This window comes from Sciurus carolinensis, chromosome 5 (assembly GCF_902686445.1).
Source record: "Sciurus carolinensis chromosome 5, mSciCar1.2, whole genome shotgun sequence".
In the NCBI taxonomy this organism is placed as follows: domain Eukaryota; kingdom Metazoa; phylum Chordata; class Mammalia; order Rodentia; family Sciuridae; genus Sciurus; species Sciurus carolinensis.
In genome coordinates, this window is record NC_062217.1 from 136,483,420 (window position 1) to 136,511,378 (window position 27,959).

Sequence of the window (27,959 nt, forward strand, 5' to 3'; positions counted from 1 at the left end):
TCAAAAGGTGGACCAGGATGAGCAGGGGGAGGAACATAACGCAGGGAACACACGAGATCCGTCTGACCAAACTCTGAAGCACTGTCATCCCACGCCAGGAGGAGGGGAGATGAGTGTGCAGGGATGGAGGAGGAGAGCCCTGGTGGCTCTTCTTCCATCAGGCTGAGAGGCCAACGCAGACGTGTGCACCTGGAGAGTCGAGGCGTGAGCCAAGCCTGCTGGGGGGAGTTCTTCAGGTAAACACCCAACATCCGCTCAGTGAGGGCGCAGAGTGCCTCTGAGGGCAGAAGGTAGGCAGGAGACGCTGTTTTCTAGGTCCTCTGGAAGTCACCAACTCTTGAAACTATCTGCATGAAAAATTTGGGTAAAACCAAAAACTAGGAAGAAGCTCCAGGACAGTTAGTCAGAGCCTGCAGGTGTGGAACAGAGCAGCTGGGGTGAGGACCAGAGGCAGGGAGGCTGCCTGGAGGAAGGCAAGGAGACTGGCCAAGGAAGCCAAGGCCAGCATTGCCTGCCTCTCCACAGCCACCCAGCTCAGGCCTCCTCCTAGCAGCCAGGACCCCTCACTTCAGCCCCTCCTATCGAGTTTCTGTAACAGACAAATCCCGTCCAGCTATTCAGCTATTCCAATCTACTACTCCTGAAGGAAGATCAAGATAGATACACACACACTCCTGCCTTTACTTCCTCCAGGGCACACATTCTTTGGCCTGTAGCCTTTGTACATGTTGTTCCCACTCCCACTGCTGTCCCTCAGGCCTTGGTCCCTAGGCTAGGGACTGTCCCTGATCCCCCAGATTCATTTTTAAACATAAGTCCCTAAAACTCATGAGTAAAAGGACAACCGTACTCCAAGGATGGATAGAAAAACCCTGCTGCTGACCCTGAGATCCAGACACGACATGCTGGAAGATGCCCGAGGGCCTCCACTGCCCACCAAGCAAGCCAGAGGGCTGCAGAGAACACACTAGACGGGGACAATGTCCTGCGTCAGCCCCTGGAACTCGCAAGGTTGCTGCTCACCACACGTGTCTCTGGAAGAGCCTGCTCAGAGCACGGCTTCACCCGCGAGGCTTCCCAGGTGGCTTTTCTGCAGGCTCCCCGCAGGGCTCCCAGCAGGGCACCTCCCTCAGGCCAGAGCATCCATCCCCTCTCTCACAGTTTCTAGGGCTACCTGGCTCCTCACCAGCTGTAAATGCCAGACACATGGTGAGAGATCACGTGTCAGGAAACCTTGGTCACATTTTGCAATATGTGGCCCCTTGCTGTGGGCCTGGCATTTACATCTGTGGAGTTGGTGCCCCATGCAGTGGAGTGGTAGGCCACAGTGAGCCTGGTCCCTCTTCCCACACCTGTCTGCCCAGAAAGGAGACCTCAGCTTGGAGGGTCTGGGCTGGGGGCTTCCCAAACAGAGTTTCCAGGCTTGAGCACTGCAAGCCTGCAGTTCCTACTGTGAGGAGCCTAGATTTCAAGACCAGGAAGGTACCATGAAGAATCTTAAACTGGGATTTTGTGCCAGGGTTTCTTAAACATAGCCAGGAGTCCAACTTTTACAGCACTAATTCTGGAAGTTCTCTATGATGGAGTATGACAGGGATCCTGAGTTTTAAGTTCCCACCTGGGAGGGTTTGCAAAGAAAAGCAACTCTGGAATTTTCCAAGCAAGGGGCCAGGGTACTCTTCTGAGCCCTGCCCACCCAGCCTTCTCCCAAGCCGCCGAGGAGATTTTAGTCATCCCCGACACCACTTTTAAGAGGCCCTTGGCCAATGGGGGGCTCCAAGCCCAATGCCCTGTGTATTCCAGGAGCAGAGACAGGAATAGAACCCTGAAGGGCTGAACAGCCCTCAGGTTGGAAAGCACACACCCCTGAGAAGTGACATAGAGGCCCACTGCACACAATGCCACAGCCAGCATCAGAAACCAGAGAGGGTAGCAACTGGCAAGGATCACACAGCACTACCAGTCAACCTCCAGGTCTGAGTCCTAGTCATAATGACCTCAGCAACAGGTCAAAGGAACCAAGGAGAAGTCAGGGTGGAAATCAAGGCTAAATTCCACCCTCATTCCCAAAACACACACACACACACACACACACACCCCACATACTGGGTTCTCATCCGTGGCCATCAGGACCAAAGAGCCTTTTCTGGTTGGGGCAGTCCCATTAAGAGAGGTCAACTGGACCCTAGTGGGTACCATGAGCTGGCCTGTGGTGCATCAGTATGGGCTGACCAGAGATGGGGGGTCTGTCCTTAGTCAGGTTGGGCCAGGGCCTCAGGACAGAGTGGGGAAGGCAGAGAAAGGAGATTTAGCCAGGCCCAGTCCACCTTCCAGGAATTTCTGGGGTGCCACACTGCTTCCCTACGCAGAGGCAGCCTGAATCCACTGGTGGTACATCCACTCTGCTTAGTGAGCATCAGAAGCCCCCAGCTCCGTGTGCAGCCCAATTCTAAGAGGAGGGGTTAGTGTTAGTTTTAGAGTTAGGGTTAGGGAGGGGGCAAGAATGGAGGAAGGAAGGACTGTATAGAGGGAAAAGAGAGGTGGGAGGGGTGGGGGGAAGGGAAAAATAACAATGAATCAAACAACATTACCCTATGTAAATTTATGATTACACAAGTGGTATGCCTTTACTCCATGTACAAACAGAGAAACAACATGTATCCCATTTGTTTACAATAAAAAAAAAAAAAGAAGCGTCGACCATTAAAAAGGTCCCAAGAGTCACGTGTGTAGATATTTGCTCCTCTGGAAAGCACAAGTCCTTGAAGAATAAAGACCACCAGAAATAAAGAGGAAGAAGAAAGACCATGACTTTCCAGGCTGTGCATGCTGAAATTCAGGACCAGGACCACAGTGGGCACTCAGGAAATGAATAAATGGACAGATGGACAGGCCTTCCCATTTCTCTGAAGGAGCAATAGAGGACTTCATACCACACTGCTCCGGCCACATGCACATTCTCTCCACACCGTATACTGCTTGGACTTTAAAGCCGTGTTTCAGAGACAAAAACGCTCAGAAGTCTGTGGAGGAACTCAGGTTGGGGTTTTAGCAGACATGTGTTTACCTCCTCCTAACATAACACAGCCACCCAATTCTCATCTTAAACTACCTCACTGCTAATTTTCTGGATTTCTATATGTAAAATAAATCATTTAACAAAAAAATCTGTATCTACAGTATATGGAACAAAAGAAGATTTCAAAGCCCATTAACTCCCAGAGATGGTATGTTACTGGGAGAATATGGGCTGTATAATTAAAACAATTTAAATCCGATTATAAAAAGACAGTGGGCTTCACCGCCTGCCACCATCTCACTAATGGAAAGAAAACCAATATCTTGAATTTTTTTTTAAATTACTGTAAAATTATGAATTAGAACACGCACACACCACCGCTTCACTGCTCTGTGTTACTGATGAGATGAAATATTCCTTGCAGGGAAATGTTACTTTAAGCTATCAGCAGCGCAGGACTCTGCTGGGGGTACACAGTGGTATCTGGTAGCTAAGGCCCCTGAGCTGGGAAAGAAGTGGTCTCCATGACAGCCAATGTAAGGGGTGACCTCTCTGGAGACCCCCGACTTGGAGTTAGTGATGCTCAGTTCCCCACATCCTGTCTCCACTGAACCATGGAGTCCTGTGTCTGATGAGAAATGGATCCAAGACAGTTCATGGTCCAGCAAGGAAAGGGGACCATGCGGCCACACCCAGACCTCATACCCATGTCTCCATCATGAAAGGCTGCCCATGATTGTCTGTTCCCAGCTGTTCCACCCAGGAAGCTCTTCATACAAGTGCCTGGGCCCCAGCTGGGCTTGTGCAACCTGGCTTTCTGGTTGGAGCATAGACACTGACACTTGTATGAGTTCCCCAAGGCTGAAGCTAGGGTCTGCTGTGCCCATGAATACCTAGTATGATGGTTGGAACAGGGCCCACCCTCCACAGAAGTGTGGGCAGGGAATGAATGGGGCACCTACTGTATGCATGTCCTGTATATAAACCATTCTTTCAGAGTGTGTAAATCACTCTTCAAAGTAGATATTTTAACTTTAAAAATAGGAAAACTAAGGCTTAAAAGCATAAATGAACATATTGCAAATCACATAGCAAATAAGAGGCAGAGGTGGGCCAGGAGTGGCACATACCTGTAATCCCAGTGACTTGGGAAGCTGAGTAAGAGGATCTCAAGTTCAAAGCCATCCTCAGCAACTTAGCAAGGCTGTCTCAAAACAAAAAATGTAAAAGGGCTGGGGATGTAGAGCACCCCTGGGTCTAATCCCCAGTACTGCAAAATGAAAAAAGGCAGAGGAGGGATCAAGCCAGCAAGAGCATCATCCAGGGTTAAAGGCCACTCAGGAATTTCTCACTCTCCCCACATCCTCCCCAATCAGACCAGAAGCTGGGGGAAGATCAGAAATGAGCAAAAGCCAGTTGTTGCCCCTGAGTCCCTCTAAGTCTAGCAATGCCATCAGGTGTCAGGGGGAACTAGAGCAGTAGCCCCTCATACACCAGCCTCTTTCAGGGCAGAAGTACACTTGTGGGGATATGATTTTGACACAGCCTGAAATTCACACATCTGAAATTCCATCATTAGGTCATTCTCATAAATCTGGCAGAATTTGGGTCTCTTGACTACTTTAGTGGCCCACATTACATCCTTCCAGCCCACCTTTTAACCTGCTACTGTGGCAACCAGCTGTGTGCAGGTGTAATGAGGAAGCACCTCACCTCTGCCCCCCAGGGGCCTCTCTTCTGGCACCAGGTAAGAACCCACCCAACTTGCATATGACCAAATTATGTTATACACATGCATGAAATTATCACAGAGAAATCCATTATTTTGTAAAATTAATATGCACTCATAATTATAATAATTAAAAAAAAAAAAAAGAACAAGCCCAGCCAAGCTGCTGTGCAAACCTGGAACAGCTGTTAAGAGAGCACCCTCAGAGCACTTACCAGTGCAGAGTGGACTGGGAAGGCTGGTAGGTAAATAACCCACTTTCTTTACCCAGATGGATAATTCAAGAGGCATTGTTCCATGACTCCGGGGGGACCCCAGTAGGAATAAGCCCCAGTTGCCCATGGCCATGACATGCTCAGACTGGCTTTCCCTCCTGCCCTGATTCACACTTCCTATTCCTTCAGAACATGTTCCAAAGAACACTACTGGCCAGCATGTGAGCCTCTGTCTCTGGCTCTGGTCTAGGTAGAGAGTGGTCCCCATCTGTGATGTCATATAAAATGCAGGTACCCTTGTTGGAAGCCATCACCATCTCAACAGTATATTACTAAAGTGACTCTGAGAGTGGCCCAGCTTGGGTGAGAAGGAGTAGGGCCCCCAGGAGGGGAGAAGAGAGAAGCCTGAAGCCACCAGATCTGCCACCAGGCTTTGGATGAATTGGGGGTTCTGGGCCCTATTCCTCAACCAGGGTGAGGGCCAGGTGGTGTTCCCAGAATGGCATGGTGGTCTGCTCCTTCTATCCCCTCCCCATGAAGTCCAGGCAGTTGTGGGCATGTGAGGCCAGAGTCAGCCAATAGGGGTAGGCCACAGCTGCCTCAAAATCCTGAAACCTCCAAGACTGGCTTACTCCATATCTGGGATCCTAGGGGACAAACCCCAGCCAGGGCCCCTGAATCCAGAGCACAGAGGGCTTCAGAGGCAGGGGTGGGAAGCTGACCATTCCCATAGCTTCCCCATCCCCTGGGCCCCTCAGCTCTAGGCCTAGCTGCAGGTGTGTATGACTCTGGGCTCCGACATTCTCTCTGTGGCCCACAGCCTGTAATCCTCAGTGGACTCAGTCTCCAGAACCCAGGCCACTTCTGTCAGGCCTATGAAGGGGAACCCCAAAGGCCCTACAGACCATGCCAGGCCAGTCTTCCTATGCCCAGCAGCCCTGGGAAGCTCGCCATCACCCCAGATCTTTTGTTGCCCACCTCTGAGTCTTTGCTCTAGCGTCCCATCACCTGGAGCTCTGCTTCCTTTTCTTTACCTGGCCAACCCCCCATCCATACTTAAGACTCAGCTGGGGAGCTCTTCTTCCAGGAAGCCTCCCCTGGTTGCCTCCAACCCAGGCTAAATGGGGCTTGTCCTCCCAAGGTCCCTGGGCTGCCTTCATCCTCTGTAGTACAGATCACATTCTTGACCCATCTGGCTGCCCTGCCACATCCAGCTCTGTGGCCGTAGCACATGGAGCAGGCAGCCAGGAGTGCCAGGCACTGACCAACACTGGACAGAGCCTGTCCCAGAGAGTGGATTCTGCACGGATGGGAAACCATGCTCTCAGCACCAGAAGGAGGCTCACATCCCTTCCTGGGCCACCACCAGCCGCTTTCTCCAGCTGAAGTTAATAATTTTAAAGTAATTAAGTCCAGCAAACCGTAACTGATGAAATACGGACTGGTGGTGGCCAGCAGAGCTGTCTCAGTCTTGCCTCCTTTCAGGCTGGGGCTTAGAAGGCAGCGGGTAGGCCTGACCATCCCATGGCAGAAACAAGCTCTCCTAGCAGCCAGCCACCTAATGAGACGACAGGGGATTTGTTAATGATATTAGGAGGGCTCAGCTCTGCCTCACGGTGCAGAGGATTTCTGTTCAATTATTTGTGGGTGGCAGGAGCCAGCCCCTTGCTGATAAGGCAGACCCTCCAGATACTGCTGCAGCCCAGTGTCTCAGGGTCCTCAGCAGTCCTGGGCAGTGTCCCCACTGGTGGAAGGATAATCTGAGGCTGATGGAGCAAGGCCAGGCCTCATGCTGCAGACCAAGGCTCCTCCCCATCCCTTGGAACCTGGGGCCCCCATGATGGGCCCATCCAAAGGAAGGGAGTAGGAAAGACCCACTCAGGTGGGAAAGGCAGAGACGACAGCCAAGGGCCTGGGCTGCAAATACATACAAAGTGAGAGCCAGCGTGTGGGATCAGACCAGGAGCCCTGCCCCACTCCTGCACACAGGCCTGTGCTCCCCGCACAGTGGCTGGCAGGGGGCTGCTGCTTGTCAAAGCCCAGCAGGACAGGGCTCCTGCAGCCACTTCGGGAGCTGGAGGAGCCCAAGGAGCAGAAGCTCCACCTCCTGGGCATTAGGCTGTGTCTCCTGTGGGAACTTTGAGTTTAAAGTGAAGTCAGGCCATACCACGCCACAGGGACCCCTCAGCATGGGGGTGGGGAAAGCTACTATGTCCCCCTTCCCCTTCCCACCCCCCAAACCTCTACCCCACCAACCTGGTCCCCACCCTTCCCTCACTGTCCCCCACCCCCCCCCCCAGTTCAGCTGATTGTGCCCTGAAATACAAGCTCTCTCATCCAAAGCCTCCTGGCCAGAAGGCTGGCACAAATGTCCCTCCTTCAGAAAGCCTTCGTAACTGCCCCAGCCCTCTGTCCTCCCATGCACATCTGTGTGTACACCACAGTGCCCACCACAGGGCCTTTTGCTCCCAACCTCAATGGCCCCCAAAAAGAGGTTTCCCATCAGCAGTGTGGGGTTCCTAAAGCCCACTGTGAAGGCGTGTCCTCTCAGTGGGTGTAGCCCTAGGGCTCCCAGGCCACTCCCCCTTAGCGCTTCCCCACTACCGATGGGCAGAGATGCACCATGCTGAGCAGCTGCTCCATATGGGTCTCGCTGGTGCTCTGCGGGCCTGGCACCCTTTCTCTTCTTAGCTAGCCCCACCCATGTCTGCTCTGCCTCCCTCAATCTCAGTCCAATGGACAAGGTGGCCCCCAAGCCAGGCCAGGCAGGACAGTCCACTCCTCTGGCACCAGGACTGATCTGGGGAGGAGCTGATCAGTCCCCCTGCCAGGTCAATAGGCAGTAATCCTGAGACTCTTAGGACTTTTCGGTGTGTATGTGTTAGTTATTGGGGATGGAACCCAGAGCCTTGTGCATGCTAGGCAAGTGCTCTACCACTGAGCTCTATCCATAGCCCTTCTACTTTTTATTTTGAGACAGGGTCTCGCTCAGTTGCCCAGGCAGGCCTCAAACTTGCAATCCTCCTGCTTCAGCCTCCCAAATAGTTGGAATTACAGGCATGCACCACTGTACCAGACCCCTGAAAACCCTCGTTAAATAATTCCCTTCTTCCCATGACATGGAACTAGGGGGCTGCACTGAATAGACATCAGCCTGCAACAGCCAGGAGGTTGCTGGGAGGGAAGCACATCAAAGGGTCAAGAGGAACAAAGGATGTGACCATTAAAGACGTACCCCTGGATCCAGCCACACCTGAAGTTCACAACCTCTGTCTTTCCCAATCCATGGCTTAAAAAATAACCCTGTTTTGCTTGGTCCAGTATAAAGATTTCTGGCACCCGCATAACCAACTTTTTTTTTTTTTTTTTTTTTGGTACCAGAAATTGAACCCAGTACTACTGAGCCACATCCCCAGCCTTTATATATATATATATATATATATATATATATATATATATATATTTTTTTATTTAGAGACAGGGTCTCACTGAGTTGCTTGAGGCCTCAATAAGTTGCTGAGGCTTGCTCTGAACTTGTGATCCTCCTGCCTCAGCCTCCCGAGCCACTGGAATTACAGGTGTGTGCCACTGCTATTGACTATTATGGACAATGATTTCAGACCCACGGCAGGTTTTTCCTGGTATGAAGCTAGGGGCTGGAATTCTCAGATGGTCCGACTTAGCATCTCAACAAACTCAGAGGTGAGCAACAATTTCCTAATGGGCCATGAGAGGCAAAAACCCTCCACCCTGATCACAGCACTGTGGCTCAGTCACCTGCTCCACAGTCCCACTGGAGTCTTCCAAGTCCCTCCCCAGCATGCCACCAAATGGGTCCTCAGGGAGGGCAGCTCTGGGGAGACAAACCCCAGACCAAACTCATCACTTGGTGGAGGAGGGGTCTCAGCTCATCTACAGGTGTGTGCTGTGAGCTCATCATGTCACACAAATGTGCACATGTGTGTGTGTGTGTAGGCCCACCCATGTGCGTGCCAGAAGTCAGCCAGCCACTCGACACTCAATCCACCCTGCAGATGCCAAGGCCTACAGACACCTACAAATCCTCAGATGCTGAGTTTGTGATGCTGATGCTCCCAGACCTCAAGGCATATGTGGGGGCTGGTCAAGGAGGAAGACAGGATGGGCTGCATGGCACAGCGGTGGTGAGGTGGCCCCAGTCCCACGGCAGCTGCAGGAGGACACAGAGCGATAAAGTCCAGGGGTGTGTGGATGGAGATAGTCAGGGGAGACCAGAAACAGAGCTGGGTACCCCACTAGGGACAAAATCACAAGGCCTTCAATGCTCAGCACAGGTATCCACCTGCAGGCCCAGGAACCACAGGAGCCTGGCCAGTCGCAAGGGTCAGGAAGATGCCCCAGGACCCAAGCATAGCACGTCCGTGGGACACAGTATCCCTGAACCTGGCCTCCAGGAGTGCCCCCCACCCCAGCTCTTGCCATTACTGATCGATCAGTGGGTGCTGAGCCTCATTACTGACCTCGCCATCCTCCCTTTAATGAGATTAATTTCCTTGGCAGGAGCTAAGTAGCCTGGCGCAGTCAGACCTCCACCCCAAGCTGTGCTCCAGCGGGTTTCTCTTGATGAGATTCTGATCATGAACAACAGAGCTGCAAAGCTCCTCCACCCCTGCTCCCCAGGAGGGGTGAAGAGCTGCCTCCTCACAGGTTAACCTGACAGCTGCCCAGGCCCTAGCACATGAGCACCCTCACCAGCTCCTGGAGCACCCACTGAGGGAAGCGCTGGAGGGAGTGTGTGGGCAGCGCCCACCCACCATGCTCAGAGCTGCCATGTTGGCTGGCCCCAGTTGCTCCTCTTGCCTCCAGGGGCCCTTTCTCCTGTCCTAATCTGGAAGAGCAGAGGACAGGACAACACCAGCCATTCCACACATGTGGAAGCTGAGACAGTGGTGTTTGGGGGCTGGGGGACAGCTCCCAAGTCACTGGGGGATTCCCAGGCTGAAGAGGAAATGGAAACCCAGGTCCTAGAGCCGAGGGAGTCCCAAAAGGCCACATCTAGAGCAATCTAGAGCACAGGGGAGATGCCATTTCCCCTGTACAGCCTCCCTCCCATATTACCCAGCCCTGCCCACATGGGCACACAGTAGGCATGAAAAGGGGTTGGCCAACTAAACTTTCTCACTCCATCCTGTAAGCATGCAAAAAATCTCCACTGTGCTCTAATCCTTTACACACTGGCCTTGGAAGGACCCTGAATAAGCAGGTGACCACTGCCAAGGAGAGGCAATGCTACCAGTTCCCATCTTTTCTCTCCCATCTTCAAATCCAGAAGCTGACCAGGAGGAATTTGCCTATAGGTGGCAGGATAGGGCTGCTGGTGATGCAGCAAGCCTCAGGCCCCACAGGTCACCCGACCCTGGGTAGCCCTGAGCAGGAAGGCAGAACCACAAACAGCAGCTTGCAGAGATCACAGAGATCAGAGCCCCATGTGTCTGCATGTCCCGTCACCCATCCAGGGACATTTACTGAGCACCTACAATGGGTCACACACCAGGCTCAACTCTGGAGACTTAGCAGTGAAACAAACAGACCTCCTTTGCCCTCGTGGACAATTAAATTAATAATATAACTGCAGGAGGGAAAGCATACAAAAAAGGAAAAGGAAGAATGCTTTGATAGGGAGTGATAACAGGGGCCACATTTAGGAGCCTCTGAAGGCTAAGAAGAAGCCCATAATACAAAAGGCCTTTCATATGGTAGGAATGTGCAAAGGTTCTGGGGTAGATGCATGCTTGGCCTGTTGGAAGGACAGGAAAAAAGCCAATGCAGCCAGAGAAGTGAGATCAACAGAAGTGTCAATGAAGAAACAGGTCAGGTCAGCTTTTGTCAGGGTACTTGAGGGTTTACACGCCTGGTAAAGGGTCTGGATTTTATTCTTAGTACAGTGGGGAGCCATTGAATGGTTCGGCAGGAGGGATAGAGGTGATTAGATTGATTTTTCAGATAATCTGGCTGCTGCATAGACAGCTGCCTGGAGGGGAGGACAAAGATGGGGAACAGGGAGGAAGTGGCCTCAGAGGTCCAGGCCAGGACTGGGGAGATAGGAGTGCTAGGTGACAGCCAGGGATCAAGGGGAGTCACAAGCATAGCAGGAGGTCAGGCAGGGAATGACAGAGTGCTGGCATGGCTGCCCACCCTTCACTTTTCCTAAGCAATCCATGCTTCGCTTTGCTCTCTGGGTAACTCTGTGCTGCCCAGGACTGTTCTGCGATGGTGCACATGCAGCCCCAGAGTGTGACATCAGGTATCGATAAAGCCTCTGCTGCTTGACAGGCGGGCAATCACCAGGAACCTGTAGTGGAATAAATGCTGCCTGAACTGCCACATCCCTGTCCCTGATGAGATGAGTGGGCTGCCTCCAAGCACCACCTGGAAAACCTCCATGAGGATCCTACAATGAAGGAAAGGCTGCAGGCCCCAGCAGACTCTGGCACCTGGGATTCCATGGAACACATAAGAGTGTGCAGGAACAGAAACTGTGCGGGACTGACAGGCACAGAAAAGCACCAGCTAATGGTGTGTTCATGATTCTTACTGAAGGAACCCTGGGCCCACGGTGCTGGTCCATGGCCCAGAGTCAATCCATAGAGCAGGCAGGGGAGCCAGGCTGAGGGATCAGGCACAGGAATTGCCTGCTGAGGATTCCTGAGGTCAGTGAAGGCAGCAAAGGCCCCTCTATGGGCTGGTTTGAGGCTGGGAAGGAGAACAAGCCCTCTGGAAGGCTGAAGTGAGGCTGATCAAGCTCTGAACTGACAGGACTTTAAAGGAGTTGGTTTACAGTACACACTTGCAGCCAAACAATGAACTGCTAAAGCATCAAATGGGGGTATCCGATGCATCCCCCTTTGTTGAGAAAAGGTCCCAGAGTCAAGGCAGGAGATGACACTGAGAACCAGTGTCCACTTGGGCTTCCTGAATGTCAGCAGAGCATCCAGAACAAGCAGTGACTGTCTCTATTGCTCTGCATTGGTCAGGTGACATTATGAGGAATATAACTGTGGGTTCTCTTTACTGAGCACCTCCTTGGTGCCAGGCATGGTCTAAGTCTTCGTGCTCATTACTTCATTTGGTCCTTAAGACAACATATTAAGAGAAGCACCATTATCCCCATTTTACAGGCAAGAAAGTTGAGACTCAGCAAGGTAAGTCCCTTATTAAGATACATCAGAGGCACTGTGTGTTAAGAAAAGCAGTGACAAAAAGGTATGTACACAAAAGAACACAGGAAAAAAAGAAAAACAAGCTCCAAGAATATATAGCCTGAAAATTCTTTGAGGGGCACCCAACTGTCTTTAAACACTTCAAGGTTCAGGGCAGAGATAAGCTGGGCTCAGCATCAAGATCTGTCAGAGATGAGAACCATTGATCCTCAGAGGCACACAGATCTTCAGCTCCAAAGATCTTCTGATCCAAGTGCCTGATTGGAAAGATTCAGGCATGAAGGCCTGTAAGGGCAGGACTGGCCTGTACTCCCTGGTTAGGTCTAGGTCCAGGCCAGGGTTCTCCACAGCCCTTCCCACTTCTGTCTTAGTCAGCTGGGATCTGCTATAACAAAAGACCATAGGCTGGGTGCCTTAAACAGCATAAATGTCTTCTCACAGTTCCGAAGGCTAGAAGTCCATGATCGAGGTGTCAGCACAGTCAGTTCCTGGGGAGGGTTCTCTTTCTGGCTTGTGGATGGCCACCTTCTCACTATGTCTTCACACGGCAGAAAGAGAGAGAGCAAGCTCATAGGTGTCTCTTCTTATAAGGACACTAATCCCATCGCAAGGGCCCCACCCTTGCAACCTCATCTAAACCTAATTTCTACCCAGGCCCCATACCAAATGCCATCATATTGGGAGCCAGGGCCTCAATTAATAGATTTGGGGAAACAACTGTTCTGTACATAGCACCTCTGGACCTTCCCTCAGCCCAGCCTTAGCTTTGCAAAGCCCTCCCAGCTCTGGACATCAGAACTCCGTTACCTTGCTGACCTGCACACTGAGAAGGATCCCTGGGGATGACACATCTGAACTGAAACCTCATAAAACTCCAGGAAGAGGGTGACAAGTGAGAGGGCTAGTGGAGCTCCAAGCAGCCCCTGGAACTCCTGACTGTTTCTGCTGAATGTGCCCAGGCAGCATGAGAATCTGCAGCAGCACACACGTGCACGCGTGTGTGCACATACGGCACAAGGGAGCTCTGCGCAGATCCCGAGCCTGACCTATGCCTCCTAAACAGTCCTACCTCCTCAGCACTGCCCACCTCACCGCCCTCCCCCTGAACATGTCACCATCCAGCCTGCCTGTCTCTGGGGATCAAGGGTAACAGGTGGCCTGTGCAGCCCCAGCTCAGTGCTGTGGGCCAGGCAGTGCTGAACGTCAGTCCTTGAAAATCTTTACAAGGTGCCCAGGAGAAGCCTTGAGCTGAGGTTTGGGTTCTCATGCAGAGTAGAGCCCCCACCAGCTATTCCTGGGCCAGCTCCAGTTCAGGGCTCTGTGATAGAGAAAGAACCACCCTTCCAGTGCCAGCCCTAGGCTGGCAACAGGCAGGACTAGGTTGTTGAGGTTATCAGAGCCCTGTGGGAGAGGCAAGTGAGGGCAGGGACCCTGGGAGCCTCCCAGGGAAGGGAGGCTGGAGCCACCCAAGACTGAGGAGGAACAGCATTTGATGTTTGAAGCCATGACAGGGAAGGTGGCACAAGTCCTAGAGACAAGCCAAGTCAGAGCAATTTCGTCCCCTGGTGCCAGCCACCAGAGATGGGGTACCATTGAGACAAACCTAGTACAGCGCACTCAGGTCAGGTCTCAGAGCTTGAGGCCCAGAGGCCAAACCAGAGACCAGAGCCCAGAGCATGGCCCCTCTCTCGCACTCACCATGCTTTTGGGCACTCCTGTGAAATGATAAAAGAAAGTTCATTTCTTCAATCCAGAAGCAGAACCAGGCAAGACCCCAAATGTCTAACTTTGCACCAAGCAGGACAAGTACCAAAGGGAGCAGGAGACAGTTGTCCAGGTCAGGCTAAGGTAGTGCCACTTCACAGACATTAAGACTGAGACTCAGAGAAAAGTGACTTTTTCAGGACCACACAGCTAATCAGTCACAAAACTGGGAATCAAATCCAAACCTGCCTGACCCCTTTCCATCAAATAAAGCAAGGTATGCCAGCCCTTTGGTCAGGTCCTGGGGGCCTGGGCCAGGACAATTGGATTTTGACCATTCTGTGGAGCTGGGGCAGGCAGGGCTGCGAGATTAAAATACCATGCAGTGACAGGCCACAGGTGCCCAGAGCCCCGGCCTGCACAGATGGCTCCGAGCAGCCTCCATATGAGCCACATCATCAGTATCAACCTCCTTCCCTGCTCTCCTGAGACAACCAGAAAGGCCAGAGCTAAACTCCAAGTCACATGCTCCATCTGTCCTAAGTGGGATGGAAGCTGCAGGAGTGTGCCCACACAGCCAAGATGGGGCAGGAAGAAGGGGAGGCCAAGAGCCCCTTCAGGGACCACCAAGGCTAGTCATATAACAACCATCCCTTCCTCTTTACCCAGCAGCTGCAGTATCTGGCCCTTAGCGAGAGATTGTAGTGCATTTCTTCAACTCGCCCTCCACTGTCCTCTGTGTTGCCATTCCCATTTGACATCCAGGGAAACTGAGATAACCCACCCAGAGTCAGGGCGGAGCAGGGGTGAGAGCCCCAGTCTGCATGGGGAAAGCAACCTGCCCCTGCTCAGCTCCTGGACACCACTGTCTGTTCTCAGGCAGGGGAGTGGAGAGGGGCCAGGCTGAGCACAGGCTGAAAACAGGTGCAGAGGCAGGTAGAGGTGTGGGCACAGGTGGAGCTGCAGCTGCAGTGTCTGGCTGCCTCAGCTTGGGTCTGGCAAAAGCCAGAGTGAAGGAAGCAAACTGGAAAGAGGGGACTGGCCAGGGCCACATGCCCTGGATCTGCTGGAAAACAAAGTATAGCCTGGACTGAGGGCTACCCTAGACCCCAGTTGGCAGCTCCCAGGTTTCACCCCTGGAAGCCTGCCTACAGCTTAGGTCCAGAAACAAGTAGAAGATGTCCATCTAGTCACCCTCAGGTACTCTCCCTGCGCTTCAGCTCTGAAAGAGAGAACTCTGGGCCCCTCTCTTCCCAGCCCATGACATCATCAAGAAACTCACTGTTTACAGGCTGGGAAAAGGGACTTGAAGAACCCAGGGATGAGATACTGGACACAGACCTAGCCCCTTCCTGTGTCCAGTGCCTGTCGGAGATCAGCAACCCAGAGAAAGGGTTTGTCCCAAGCCAGCCCACGGCAGAAACATGAGGGGTCTCTGCCCCAACCCAGTGCTGCTATGTGAGATACCAGGTGCAAAGGGTCAGGAAAATCCATAGAAGGACAAGACCACAGGGCTGAAGCTGTAGGAAACACAGACTCACCCAAATCCAGCTACAGATGCTGGTGCTGGCTCCACTGGTGGTCAGGATGGAATGGAACCAATCTTTTTTTTTTTTTTCAAATTTGCTTTATTGACATAAAATTGTATATATTTCTCACATGCAATAAAATAGTTATGTATATGCACTGTGGGGTTGTTAAATCTAGCTAATTAACCAATGTATTACCTAACACAGTTAACATTTTGTAATGGGAACACTTAATATCCACTCTTGTAGCATTTTTCAAGGATACAATATGTCATCATTAACTCTACTCGCCATCCTGTACAACAGACCTCTTGAACTTATTTCTCCTAACTATATAACATATCCTCAGACCCAGTCTCCATTATATATCCATTTCCCCAATCCTCCACCCCCACTTCCAAACACCCCAGCCCTTCACCTCATGGCTTAGGAAACATCTAGCTCAAGGATCCTGAGAGTTGAGTCTGTCCAGGCCCTAGTTTAGAAAGCATGAGATTGGTGACACAAAAAATGTATGAGAACGAGGAGGGCCTGGGGACCCAGGCTTCCTGACTGGACACCACATCACAGGACTGCCCAGAGACCCAGAGAAGACAGGTAATGAAGAGTACAAGAGAATTGATGGGAGAAACAGGTTTCGCCCAACCTAAAGCAGTTTTATATATTTTGTTTCTTGGTTGCTGTTGTTTTAGAGAATCACCTGTTTTGGCATGAAACAGGAAGTAGGCACGGGTGTTGTTCACTAAATATTTTCATTTCTCTCCCCTCCTCTAGTCATATCGTAGGACTGTGATTCCTGGACACCTTGTGAATGGCTGGGGCAACATGACAATTTTTGGTCAATGATGCATAAGCAGAAGAAATGTGGATCACACCCAAACTGAGCCCTCCCACTTCCCAAAAAAAGAGTTACTTCCCCTCTGGAATAGCAACTGGCAAATATCAGGCAGAATGATGATAATGAGCCAGGTTCCCCAGCTGATCACTGATGGACATACAACATGGGCAGGAAATAAACTACTGTCACATTAAGCCACTAAAATTTGGGGATTATTCATTATTGCAGTATAACTTAGAAGTCCCTGACTGATATGATAAAAAATGCAGAACAAAACCAAAGCCTAGAGACAAATGGGCACAGCCTAACTACCAAGTCCAAAAGGAATCAGATCCAGGTATCAGACTAGGTTAGAAATGTTTGAGAAAAAGTAGTACAGATCCAACACTCTGGGTTTTTAGGTGACAGCATTCTCCAGAGAGTTGTGTTAGCTTTCCCTTACTATAACAAAATACCTAACATAAACAACTTAAAAGAAAGAAAGGTTTATTTTGGCTTAGGGTTTCAGAGATTTCAGACCATAGTCAGTTGGCCTATCACTTTAGGCCTGTGGCAGCACAGAACATCATGGTAGGAGCACATGATGGAGATGGCTGCTCACTCCATGGTAGCCAGGAAGCAGAAAGACAGGAGGGGATGGGGTCCTAATATTCCCTTCAAGGGTACACCCCCAATGCTGACTTGATTCTACTAGGTTCACCTCCTAAAGGTTCCACCATCTCCCAACAGTGCCACAAGCTGATGACCAAGCCTGCAACATTAGGGCCTTTCAGTGACATTCAAGATCCAAATTGTAACAGGAGTAAAAATTTAAGGGAAGAAGAAAGACAGAAGCTGGAGGGTACAAAGCTGGGGATTGTCAACTTGGCAACTATAAGAATTTGGAAAGTTCGTCAGCCTGCCCCTACAAGATATGTCTGTGAGTACTAAGGAATAGTCTGCGCTGACTTCCAAAGAAACCTGGAGAAATGCCTCCAGCATGCTGCTTCCCGTGTGATGGTCGTTAAAGTTCCGTGGCATCAGGAATGGGAACAGGAGCAGTTCTGAGGCAACATGGAAAGAAGTATCTCTCCAGACCCATGGCCTCCTACCCACATACCTGGCATGAGGTGCACCTGCTCATTGCCAGGTAAGCCCCTCTCAATCTGGGGAGCAGGGCCTGTGCAATAAGGAAAGTTGAAGGGAGGCTCCTGAACCCAAAATACGAGCAGGTGGGTAAGGCAGGAGCATAGTCTATAAACTAAGAAAGTGTGTATACTCACACATATATGTATACAGGTGTTCATGCATAAACTTGTATGCATGCACATGTGTGTGTGTGTATGTGTGTGTACATACACACCTGCAGAGGTAACCCTAGGATGAACCCTGAAGCCTGACAGTGCAGTTGAGGGAAGGTTGTAGGCATTCCTTTACTCAGCCACAGGCTTGTAGGAAATTCAGAGACAGGACTACACAGTTCTAGTCCTCAAAACAGACAGTGCCCAATCAACTCCAGCAAGGGATCACCCACGCCTGAGCCTCAACCACAGTCACCTCAGGCTTGGAACATCTCTTGACCCCAGGGGCCAAGAAGAACACCTCACTGTGAGACATAGGGCTGCAAAGCAAGACAGACTTCAACAAGGACCCCAGGGGGGATACATGGGGGAGCAAGGAGGATGAGGCTCTGAAGAACCCTCCCAGGCAGAAAAGGAGGCTGTGGGTCAGTATGATGGCCCAGAGTTACAGTTTGGCTATTCCATCAACAAATTCCTCCAAGAACATTCTTATATGCAAGGAGCATCTGGGCCCAGGCAAGGAAGTCAGGTCACAGGGAAGCTCACAAGGAGATATGTAGAGGACTTTCAAGTCAGCCATGCAACCCAAGTGATGCTAGCTGGTCTGATTGAGATGAATCGATGCTACCCAGCAAATATGAGCACAGCCAGCCCCTAGAAGACTATCAAGGTAGAAAGAAAGTTCGAGGTAATACCATGTTCTGGCTACAACTGGCACAGATGTGGTATGCCAAGGTAGTGACAGAATAATGACCTACAGATACATACATGTCCTATTCCCCAGAACTATGACTATGTTAGGCTACGTGGCAAAGGAGAATAAAGGTTGCAAATAGGCTAACCTTAAAATAGGGGAGTCAGCCTGGATTATCTTGGTGGACCCAATACAATCAAGGGTTCTTAAGAGAAGGAGGCAGAAGAGTGGGAGAAGCAGATGTGACTGATGACTAAGCGAGGTCACACGGACCCAATCACCACAGTGGGCTTTGGAGACAGAGGAAGGAGGCCCAGGCTGAGGAGTCCTGCAGCCTCTAAAAGTTGGAAAAGGCAAGGAAGTGACTTTACCCTAGGCTTTCTCTAAGAAACCAGCCCTGACAACACCTTGGTTTTAGCCCAGTGAGACCCATGTCAGGCTTCTGAACTGCAGAACTGTAAGTTTGTGTTGTTTGACCCAACTAAATTTGGGTAAAACTGGTTTGAATGCCAAGAGGAAACTAATACAGCTGAGTGGATGGAATGATGGCAGTAGGCCTAGAGGCTCTTTACAACGACAGAAGCATCACACTCAGAGTCCTTGACAGTGTCTCGGTGAGGCTGCCAGCAGGGCTGTGAGGGCATGGCCTCAGTGGAACCTATAATTCTAAATGGAAGTGGAAGAAGACACCAGAGGTCAGAGAGGGAGACTCTAGCTTGAGGCCTAGATACCAGCACGGTGAGTGAGGGACAGGGTAACGACCTAGGAGGTGACCCATAAAAACTACAACCTCCTGAAATGGCCAGAAATGGCATCAAAAGCTTGTTGTGCTTCTTTCTTTCTTCTTTTTTTTTTTTAATCTCATTATTTCATTCTGTGAAGAACAAGCTATACTTGGGTCATTTTTACCTTGTGTGTGTGTGTGTGTGTGTGTGTGTGTGTGTGTGTGTGTGTGTTGTGTGGTGCTGGGGGTCAAACCCAGGACCTTGCACAAGCTAGGCAAGCTCTCTTCCACTGAGCTACATCCCCAAGCCCATACCTTGTCTTCTTAAAACACTTTTGTGCTCATCGTAGCTAAAAGGAATATTATTGCCTCACATACATTCCTTTTTCCTGCCTCTTCCTTAAATTGCTATCCTTCTATACTATGACAGATATATCTACAGCAAACCCAATAACTCACATCTTTTACTCACAGTAAAAGATAATACTGTGAAAAGACTTGTGTTCAGTCAGTTCTTTTATGCACTTATATAATCTTCTACTTGAGCAAGCATTTTAAAACAATATGAATTTTTTCTATTTAACAAATTAGTATCTCTTCTTTCATCTAGAGACAAATTTTTATACTTATTATTAATATGGATTTGGCCAGCTAAGTCTAGGATACAATATTTTAGAGATTTAAATGTCCTTTCTGTTATCATGTACTAACTTTAGATCCTTGTATCAAATGCATATTTTATTAAATGTGACCCATTCTTTTACATAAAATAATCAACTGTCCTCAAAGGTAGTGTTTGGAAGTCACTTGTACAAAACCAGTCTGAAGAAATCTTACTTATAAATCTGAGAACCAACACGTCCAACCAGAGTTTCTTATTTTCTTCAGAAGTGATTCCATTTCTTAAAAACATTTTTTGCACATTAGAAAATTTATGCAGCACTGAAAACAGTGTTTATGGCTGAGTATAGTGGTGCCCACCTGTAATCCCAACAACTCAGATGCTGAGGGTCTAAGAATCACAAGTATGAGGCCTATCTTGGCAAGTTAGCAAGACCCTGTCTTTAAACAAAATTTAAAAAGGCGTTGGGGAAGGCTGGGGATATAGCTTAGTTTGTAGCGCCTGTGTGCCTCCAATGCACAAGGCCCTGGGTTCAGTCCCCAGCACCACAAAACAAAAGGTGGGTGTAAGGGGATGTAACTCATCAAGAGAGTGCTTGCCTATCATGTGCGAGGCCCTGAGTTTAATCCTTAGTACCACAAAGAAGAAAAAGGATTGTTTACAAATAATTCACAGTGGTTGCAGAAAAAGCCAACAATAAAGTAAATGAAAACAGCAAGCCATGCAAATGAACAGAATGGGAACCCTCTGCGTTTATAAAATACAATGGTGGGGAGGACTAGAAGGAAATAACAGTAGTAGAACTCAGGACAATTTTGCTCTGCTTCTTGGTGCCTTCCTGCACTTTCCACATTTTATACAATAAGCATGCATTGGCCTCTTTCTTTTTTACATTTTTAAAGTAACACATGCTCATTGTAGCAATGCATTTCTTTTATAATTGGAGGGAAAAAAGCAAAAGCTAAAAATGAAAAGGTCACTTAGGGTCCTCTCTCAAGAAATTCACCAGCTTAAGAGATGATGTAGCTGAAAATATCAATAGCCTTAAGAGAATCTGAGATGGAGTCACAGTTGGCTCAAGGAACAGGGAGGGAATTAGTGTTTACTGAACACCTACTGAAAGCCTTATGCAGACAGTTTATACATGTCTCATCTCATTCAATCCTCCCAATAATCCCATGAGGCAGGTACTTTGATTATTTCCTTTTAACATCTGAAAACAGAAGCTCAGGGTAGAGTCAAGACTCTCCCAGAGTCAAGGAGTTAGTGAAGCAAGCAGGATCTCAGTTAGATCTCCTTGGACTCTAGCAACCAAGCTCTTGTCCTGGCATGGGCTGCCTCTCAGACCTAAACCGGGCAGCATCACTACAATCCCAGATGCAACCAAAGATCCCTGGGGGTTTGTTCCTTCTACAAAGAAGACCAAGCCCCAGTGCACCATTGCTCTTTATCTCTGGTCACCTCCCACCCCCACGCAAACTGTGCCTATCACCCATGTCCTACTGCAATTTATGTCCGGGCCCAGAGAAAAGAGAGAAGGTAAACATCAAGAAGGAGTCAAGCAGGGATGGACAAGCATCCCACAGAAAACAGATAAAGCTAATTGAGCACCTGTTCAATGAGCCCCAGACAAAGGGAAAGGAGCTTGCTGAATCCAGCTCTGCCCTTCCCAGAAGCCCTCCAGAGCCTGGCTCCTTCCATCCCTTGTAGGAAACTAAGGGTTATGCAAGGTCATGGGATAACCGTGTGGATTTCTGCTCCTAAGGTGGAAGCACATGCGAGCTTTAACTGCCTTCTGGGCAGCAGGCAGCCTAGCAACAACAGAATCCCTCTACCTGAATAACTTCCAGCCCTTAGAATCTAACTCCCTAATTCCAGATGTGCAGAAACACTCTCATACCTTTCTGAGACTGTGTTAACCTGTCATCCTGGGAGAATGAGACATTTTTCCAATTATACAAATTAAGAAATTGAGACCCAGAAAAGCAAGAGGTCTAGTTTCTCAACCTGAAAAGGCCCCTTGTTTGGAGCTTTTATCTCCAGGACAAAGTTGCATTTGGGCCTGAAGTTCAAATAACCCACAGATTTGTTTTGTTTGTCTTGTGTGTTTAAATTGTTTCATTAATTATAATTAATTAATAGTTCAGAAATCAGATTTTACACTGAAGTTCAGATTAGGGGCTCCTCTTTTTAAAAACAAAAAGTAGGTACATCTACAAAACCAAGATTTTTTCAATCCCAAATGGCAAAATCAACTGAAGCTGTGGGATAGCCGTTCCTTTTAACAGAGATGACCTCTCCAGGGGACCAGCTGCATACTTCATCCATGTGTGTTAACCTGCCCATGTAAGAGCATCACCTTAGTCTCTGGTGAGCTGCTGATGGGGATGGATGGGCATCATTCAGGCAAAATGAATGAGCATGGGACATTCAACACTGCAGAAGGGCAACTGACAGAACAGAAGCAACAAATGCCAACAGAAGTATAGAAATCTGGTGTGGACCATAGGCAGGGTTCCCAAGACTGGGACCTGCAAGGAACTGTCATAAAAGCATAAGAAGCCCAGGAGCAAGGGACACCTAGAGACAGGGTTGCTGTTAGGACATTACCATACACTCTTTCCCATGCCTCAGTTGACATCAGCTATGGACATCTGAGAAGACAGCTCCACTTAGGCAATGCCAGCCTCACCCCACTCAACTCCACCCCAAAAACAGTACTTGGGATTCCAGGTTTGTACAACCACCTCAAGACATCCTTGGACCAGAACCAGGTGTCCCTTCCCCAAGAACTGCTACTTCTCCCTCCACTGCTAAACCTAAGAACAGGAGACCTTCAAAAGACCACCCTCCTGCAGAAGGACCTTCACAACAATAGCTCTGGCCTTCTGGACCACATTCATATATCACTGTGTCACCCTATCTCTATGCTTACAGGTACCAGGAAACTGGCAGCCAGCATAAAACCCCAGGGCAGCAGGAAAACACTGGCACCAGGGTGCTGGCGAACAGAGTGCTGACAAGTTCGAACCCCTCAGCCAGCCCACTTTTTTCCCCACCCCCCACTACCCTGACAGTTCCTCCTACAAAGAATCTCTGCATGCTGTGTCTCCAGCTGTGCCTCTCTATCCTCAGCACTCCAAGGTGCTGACCTCAGAGTCCAACCATGGTTGTGGTTAGCAAGGCAAAGGGCAAGAAATGGGACCAATCTGGGCAGGTGTCAGGGGTAGAAAACAAAGCCCTAGAAGCCGCCAGCACTGGGGGGGGGAAGGGGGGGGGGCGGTTGGAGTTTCTGAAGCAGCAAGCCAGGAGGGAGGAGAGGAAGGAAAAGCCAATGAAGTTGCTGTAGTTATTGCCCTTGCCACACACCTGTTGCTCCTGCCACGGAGCCCGGGGTGACAGCTGCTGCAAACGACCACGGCCCAGGCGCGCGGGCTAGGATTTCCCCGCAGCAGGACCTGGCCCAGCTCGGCTCCTTTTTTAGGCAAACAGCGCCCACCTCCGGCCCAGGCGGCAGCGCCTCCGCCCGCCGCGCGGGCAGCAAAAGAGAAAACAGCTGCTCTAAACCTGGAGGACCCAGGCAGAGAAGCCCCGCCAAAGCACTGTGGGGCCGCGGGGCGCGAAACTTGGCGCCAGATAGGTTGTGCTCCAGGAAGGGCAGCCAGGGCGGGCTCCAGTCGCTGGGATCATCGATTCAAGGCGAGAAATACGTGGATCCACAATGATCAGCGGATGGGCATGCGACACAGGTACCCGGCACTCAGACACGCCCACCCAACAAACACTGGAGAAACAAAGACTGCCCGGAGCCACAGGCCTGCGCGGCCGACGAGAGGCGCACACGTGCGCCCACCCAGCGGGAAAGGAGCCACACAACCCCTCCAGGAACTCAGCTAGTGGTGCTCACGAAGCCTCCACTCTGGTTCCGCAGCACAGAGCAGTCCTAGCGCTGCTGCCTTGCTGGGCCCCGGAAGGCTCGACACCGCAAGTGGCACCACAGTCACCGGGGCGAACAGGGGGTTCCGTGCAATCGAGTCCGTCACAACCTTGCCGGTCCCCATTGCTGCGCCTGCGCCACTTCACAGGCCACTGCCCAGTGAGCCATGGGTGCAGCGGCCACTCACCTTCCTGTACAGCCTGGAACGGGTTGTTGGCCTCGATGACCTTGATGGAGTAGGTGATCTTCTCACTCTGCAGGATGTCATCGTTGAGGCTCAGGTCGGATACAGCCAGTTGGAATACCCTGTCGTCCTTGGCTGCGTTCTCCTCGAAAATGGCACCTGGAGGAGTGGAGGGGTCAAGACCAGATCTACAGAGAAACCCTACCTACTTCCCTTGGCCCTTGAACAGGGTGCTGGCAGAACCGCTGGTCACCAAGTGGTGGAAGATTTGGTTTTGGGTTTCGTTTTGGTGGGGTAGTTTAATGCTCTCCCACATAATCCACACACGATGTGCTACCCTCCCCCAGCGCACACGTGCACATAGTTGACATGAGTAATACATGAACATTCCACATGCTGCCACCAAGTTACACACGTGTCTCATAACCAAAGCCCCACACGTCCCAGCCATGCCCTGTACGATGGACTCAGCCAGTCTGGTGTGACCTCAGGCAGCACCCAAATGCTCCTAACAGTCACATAAATCCCATCCCAGAAGCCGGAAAGTTCCCCGGGGAGCAGTTCCCCCACCCCAATCCCAGAATGGAATTATGACTCCTTTCTACTGTGTGCGTGCCCTGCTTAGTGGAGCTGAGTGAAGCAGGTCCACAGTTGGCTTTCCTGCACCAAAGGGGTTTCTTTAGGCACAGGGCCTTCCATGGCCAACAACTTGGACGGCCGCGACGCTACACGGCCTGGCGACTTGTACCCGTGTCCCTGCTCTCCTTCCCTCCCGCTTCCTCTTCCTGTGTGTATGTCGGAGGGAGTGGGGGGAGGGGAATGCCTACTAGACCCCTCTACGTTCTGATCTAGCAGAACTGAGAGTCCCAAAGGAGCCGCTTTTGAAAGGGCCTTCTAGAACCGCGGACAGTTCCTCCAGGGCGCCCTCCGACTGGAGCTTTGCGCGCGTTTCGCCGCTTTGGCCCACCCTGCGCTAGCTGCCGATTTCGGTGCGACTCGCTGGAGCTTGGCCCTGCAGCCTGGGCAGCTCCGGAGTCCCCACCCCCACCAAGCCAGGCCGGGAGGGTCGCTGAGGTCCCAGCTTTGGGCTGGGTAATCCCCGAAGCTGAGAGTTGAGTGGGCGGAGGGAGGCCCCTGTTCCTGGGTTCCTCTCTATATCCAAAACCGCAATGCTGACTCCGAGACCCGCGCCCGCTCCAGCGCGGGAAGCAGGTTTGCCCCCCGAGTCCCCGCGGGAGACACTGCAGTTCTCCAAGCTGGGGTCCATACCCTCACCTCCCCTCTCCGCCCTCCGCCCTTCTGTCCCATCATTCTCGCCTTCTCACCTCCCAACCCCCAGTTTCTCTGTGCTCTCTGGTCTTTCCCAACTTCCGGAAAGGCGACTGCGGAGGGGCTTCCCCAAAGCGACCGCTGTTAGCCCCTCAACCTGGCCTAACTTCCCAGGATTTCAGCCGTGGAGCTCCCAACTCCCGCCCACTCCCCCTACGAGCGCCCCTTCCTCTTCTGCTCTCATCTTTTCTCTGGGTTCTCTTCATCTATCTCTTCCCATTCAGCTCCCCCCACACCGCTGCCCACGCTTCTTCCCTCAGTCCAACCACCCAGGATGCTGCCCCCCAAGACTTGGACCAGGCGAAACTCTGGGACTGTCCAGGATTGGGCTGCAGTCGCCACAACCAGATTACACACACCCCCACATATACACCCAGAGCAATACAGACACACACCGGGGAAACAGGCAGACACTGTCCACTCTAACAGGCTGACAGAACCATCGTGCTCGTACCAACACACGCTCGAATGGCCCCACACACCCAACGCCCTCTCGCAGTGACACCAGCACGGTACCAGGTGCACATACAGTGAGACACGCTGACAACACCCATCCATAGTCACACATGGTTCCGGTCCGGCCTCTTTGATCTTGCCCTGCCAACTTGGCGAGCACCCCCCTGCCGCCCAGCCCGCCCCTTGGCCCCGTCTGCTCTGAGCTGCGCTGAAGGGCCCAACCCGCCGACGGCCCCACCAGGGGCGCGGGTCTCGACATGCGTCCATCCCCGTGTTTTCTGCAGCTGCGGCCCTAAGTGTCAGCAGAGGCCGCGGGGCCCCGCGCGGAGACAGGAACCCCGGGGAACATCAAGAAGCCCGTGGGAGCTCGGCGCGGCCCCTGCACAGCTCCTCCGCGGGGCGGCGCGGCGCGGCCCTTTGGGGGAGCACCGCCTGCCGAGCCCCTCTGCCCCGGGAACCGCCAAGTTTGGACGCCGCGCACCCCCAGCTCTGTTGGGGCCCCCGCCCAGCCTTGGCCCGGCCGCCCGCCGCGCTCACCGATGTGGATGATGGAGTCGGCCCGCACGGTAACGCACTGGCATATCCAGGGGAGAAGCCACAGCGTCAGCGCTTCCATGTCCCCCGGGCGCGCGGCTCATCCGCCCGGGCCCGGGGCGAGGCCGAGGGCAGCGCGGAGCGGGGAGGCGCCGGTCCGGGTGCAGTCCCGGGCCGCTCCCCGGGAGAGCCGAGCCCGCCCGTGCGTCTTCCCCCGCGCGCCCGCCCCTGCGCCCTGCGCCCGCCCCAGCCCAGCCCAGCCCAGCCCAGCGCGATTGGGCTCCCGCGCCGGCTTCGGTGGCGGTTGCGGCGGCGCTGGCAGCCGGAGCCCAGGCCCGCGCGGCGGGGGCGGCCCGCGGCGATAGCGGCGGCGCTTCCCGCGGCTCGAGCGGCTCTGGGGGCGGCAGAGGCGGTAGCGGCGGCGGCCGGGCCGGCGCGGCGGCTCCGGGCTAGCTGTGTGTCTGAGCCCCGGCGAGGAGCGAACTGCGGAGGACGCCCCCTCCCCTCCCCCTCCCCCTCGGCTCCGCTCCCCCTCCCCTCCCTCTCCGCCTCCCTCCCCTCCGCCCTCCTCTCCACCACGTGACTGCGGAGCCTCAGCCTCTCCGCTCCGCGCTCGCTAGCTCGCGGCTCGGAGGGGGCGCCGGGTGCTCCGCGCTCCCTGCCTGGGGGACGATCGGAAGCTCTCACGGCGGTGGAGACCGATCTGGGCTGCGGAGCGCAGAGACGTAGCGGTCCCAGCCTCGCTTCCCGGATTCGCCGGGGCGGGAGAAAGGAGGAGACAAGATTGCCAACTGCCCTCGGGGGGACTCCGAGCGCCCTGGTGCTGAACGACCTCAGCAGCCTAGCGTCTCCAGTCATACCCCTAGCCCCAACAGACAACCCCTCGCGGAGAGGGACCTCGGACGCGGGAGCCTGGAGAGAGATGGGGGCGGGGCCGAGCCAGGCACCTTAAGTCTAAGGGGCCGGCTTTGGGCTCGAACCCTGGAAGGCCGCGCGGACCCCGGCGGGCCCCATCCCCCGCCCCGCGGGCGGTGCGCTTAGCCCTGAGTCGGGCAGGAGGCTCGGACTCTGAAGCCCAATTCATGGCCGGAAACCGGCGCAGCCGTGACCGCGGCGCCTGGACGTGAGGAGCCTTCCAAGAGGCCGGCAGGCTCAGACACCGACCCTGCACGGAGCCTTCACGCGCGAGCCTGGGCGGAGAGCCCGCTCCCAAGCGGCCAGAGCAAGGCAGGGCTTCCTCCACCGCCGAGTGCGTGCCTCTTGCCCGCCACCGCCAAATATAACATTAAGCTGTTGAGGGATCAAACCTACAAGGGGGAGGCAAGTCGGGCTCACACTCCCGACTCCCAGGTCCCGGTTGAACTCTGCTCCACGTGACACACCCAAGATTTCCGGGAGACAGCTGAGCCATCCCAGACCCGGATTCCGGGGAGCTGGGTCTGGGAGCGCCTGGCAGAGCCTTGTCAGGGAGTTGCCAGAAGCTGTGTGTCAGTCTGTGCGCTGGATGTGAGGGGTCTGGAAAGGCTCAGGCTTGGTCTTACCCAGAACTGCCAGTGCAGTGGGAGAGGCAGACACTTGAAAACAGTCATAAAAAGATGTGAGCAGGACTATGAATGAGCTATGTCCACACAGTCCCGGGCTGTAACCCAGCCTGGGAGGATGGCTTCCTGGAGGAGGTGACAGTTCTAAAGACTGAGTGGATGTTACCAAGGAAGAAGGAAAGGCTTCCAGGCATTTGGCACTGGTGAATGAGCCAAGGCAGGAAGAGAAGAAACAACTGCGTGGGGTGTGTATGTGTGTCCCAAGTTACCAACCACAGAGTAGTCATTGGCAAATTTTACTTTGTAAAGTTTGGAAAGAGACCGCAGAAGTGACCAGTAGAAGCATGGAGAGCTGTGAGGAAGCATCTCAGCTGCACAGAGGCAACCTGGTGGCATGAGCAACCTGCTGCAGATATACCAAGGAA

At 52.4% G+C, this 27,959-nt stretch overlaps 1 protein-coding gene across 1 annotated transcript in view; it reads right to left on the bottom strand.

Annotated features, from left to right (window-relative positions):
• Grid1 (glutamate ionotropic receptor delta type subunit 1) overlaps positions 1-26,449 on the bottom strand; it is a 745,266-nt gene extending 718,817 nt beyond the window's left edge. The window contains exons 1-2 of the mRNA XM_047551889.1: positions 25,997-26,449; positions 23,678-23,833 (exon numbers count right to left, since the gene is read on the bottom strand). Of these exons, the coding sequence (XP_047407845.1) occupies positions 23,678-23,833; positions 25,997-26,075 (235 nt within the window). The 5' untranslated portion in view covers positions 26,076-26,449. The remainder of the gene's footprint in view (positions 1-23,677; positions 23,834-25,996) is intronic.
• Positions 26,450-27,959: the final 1,510 nt, after the last annotated feature.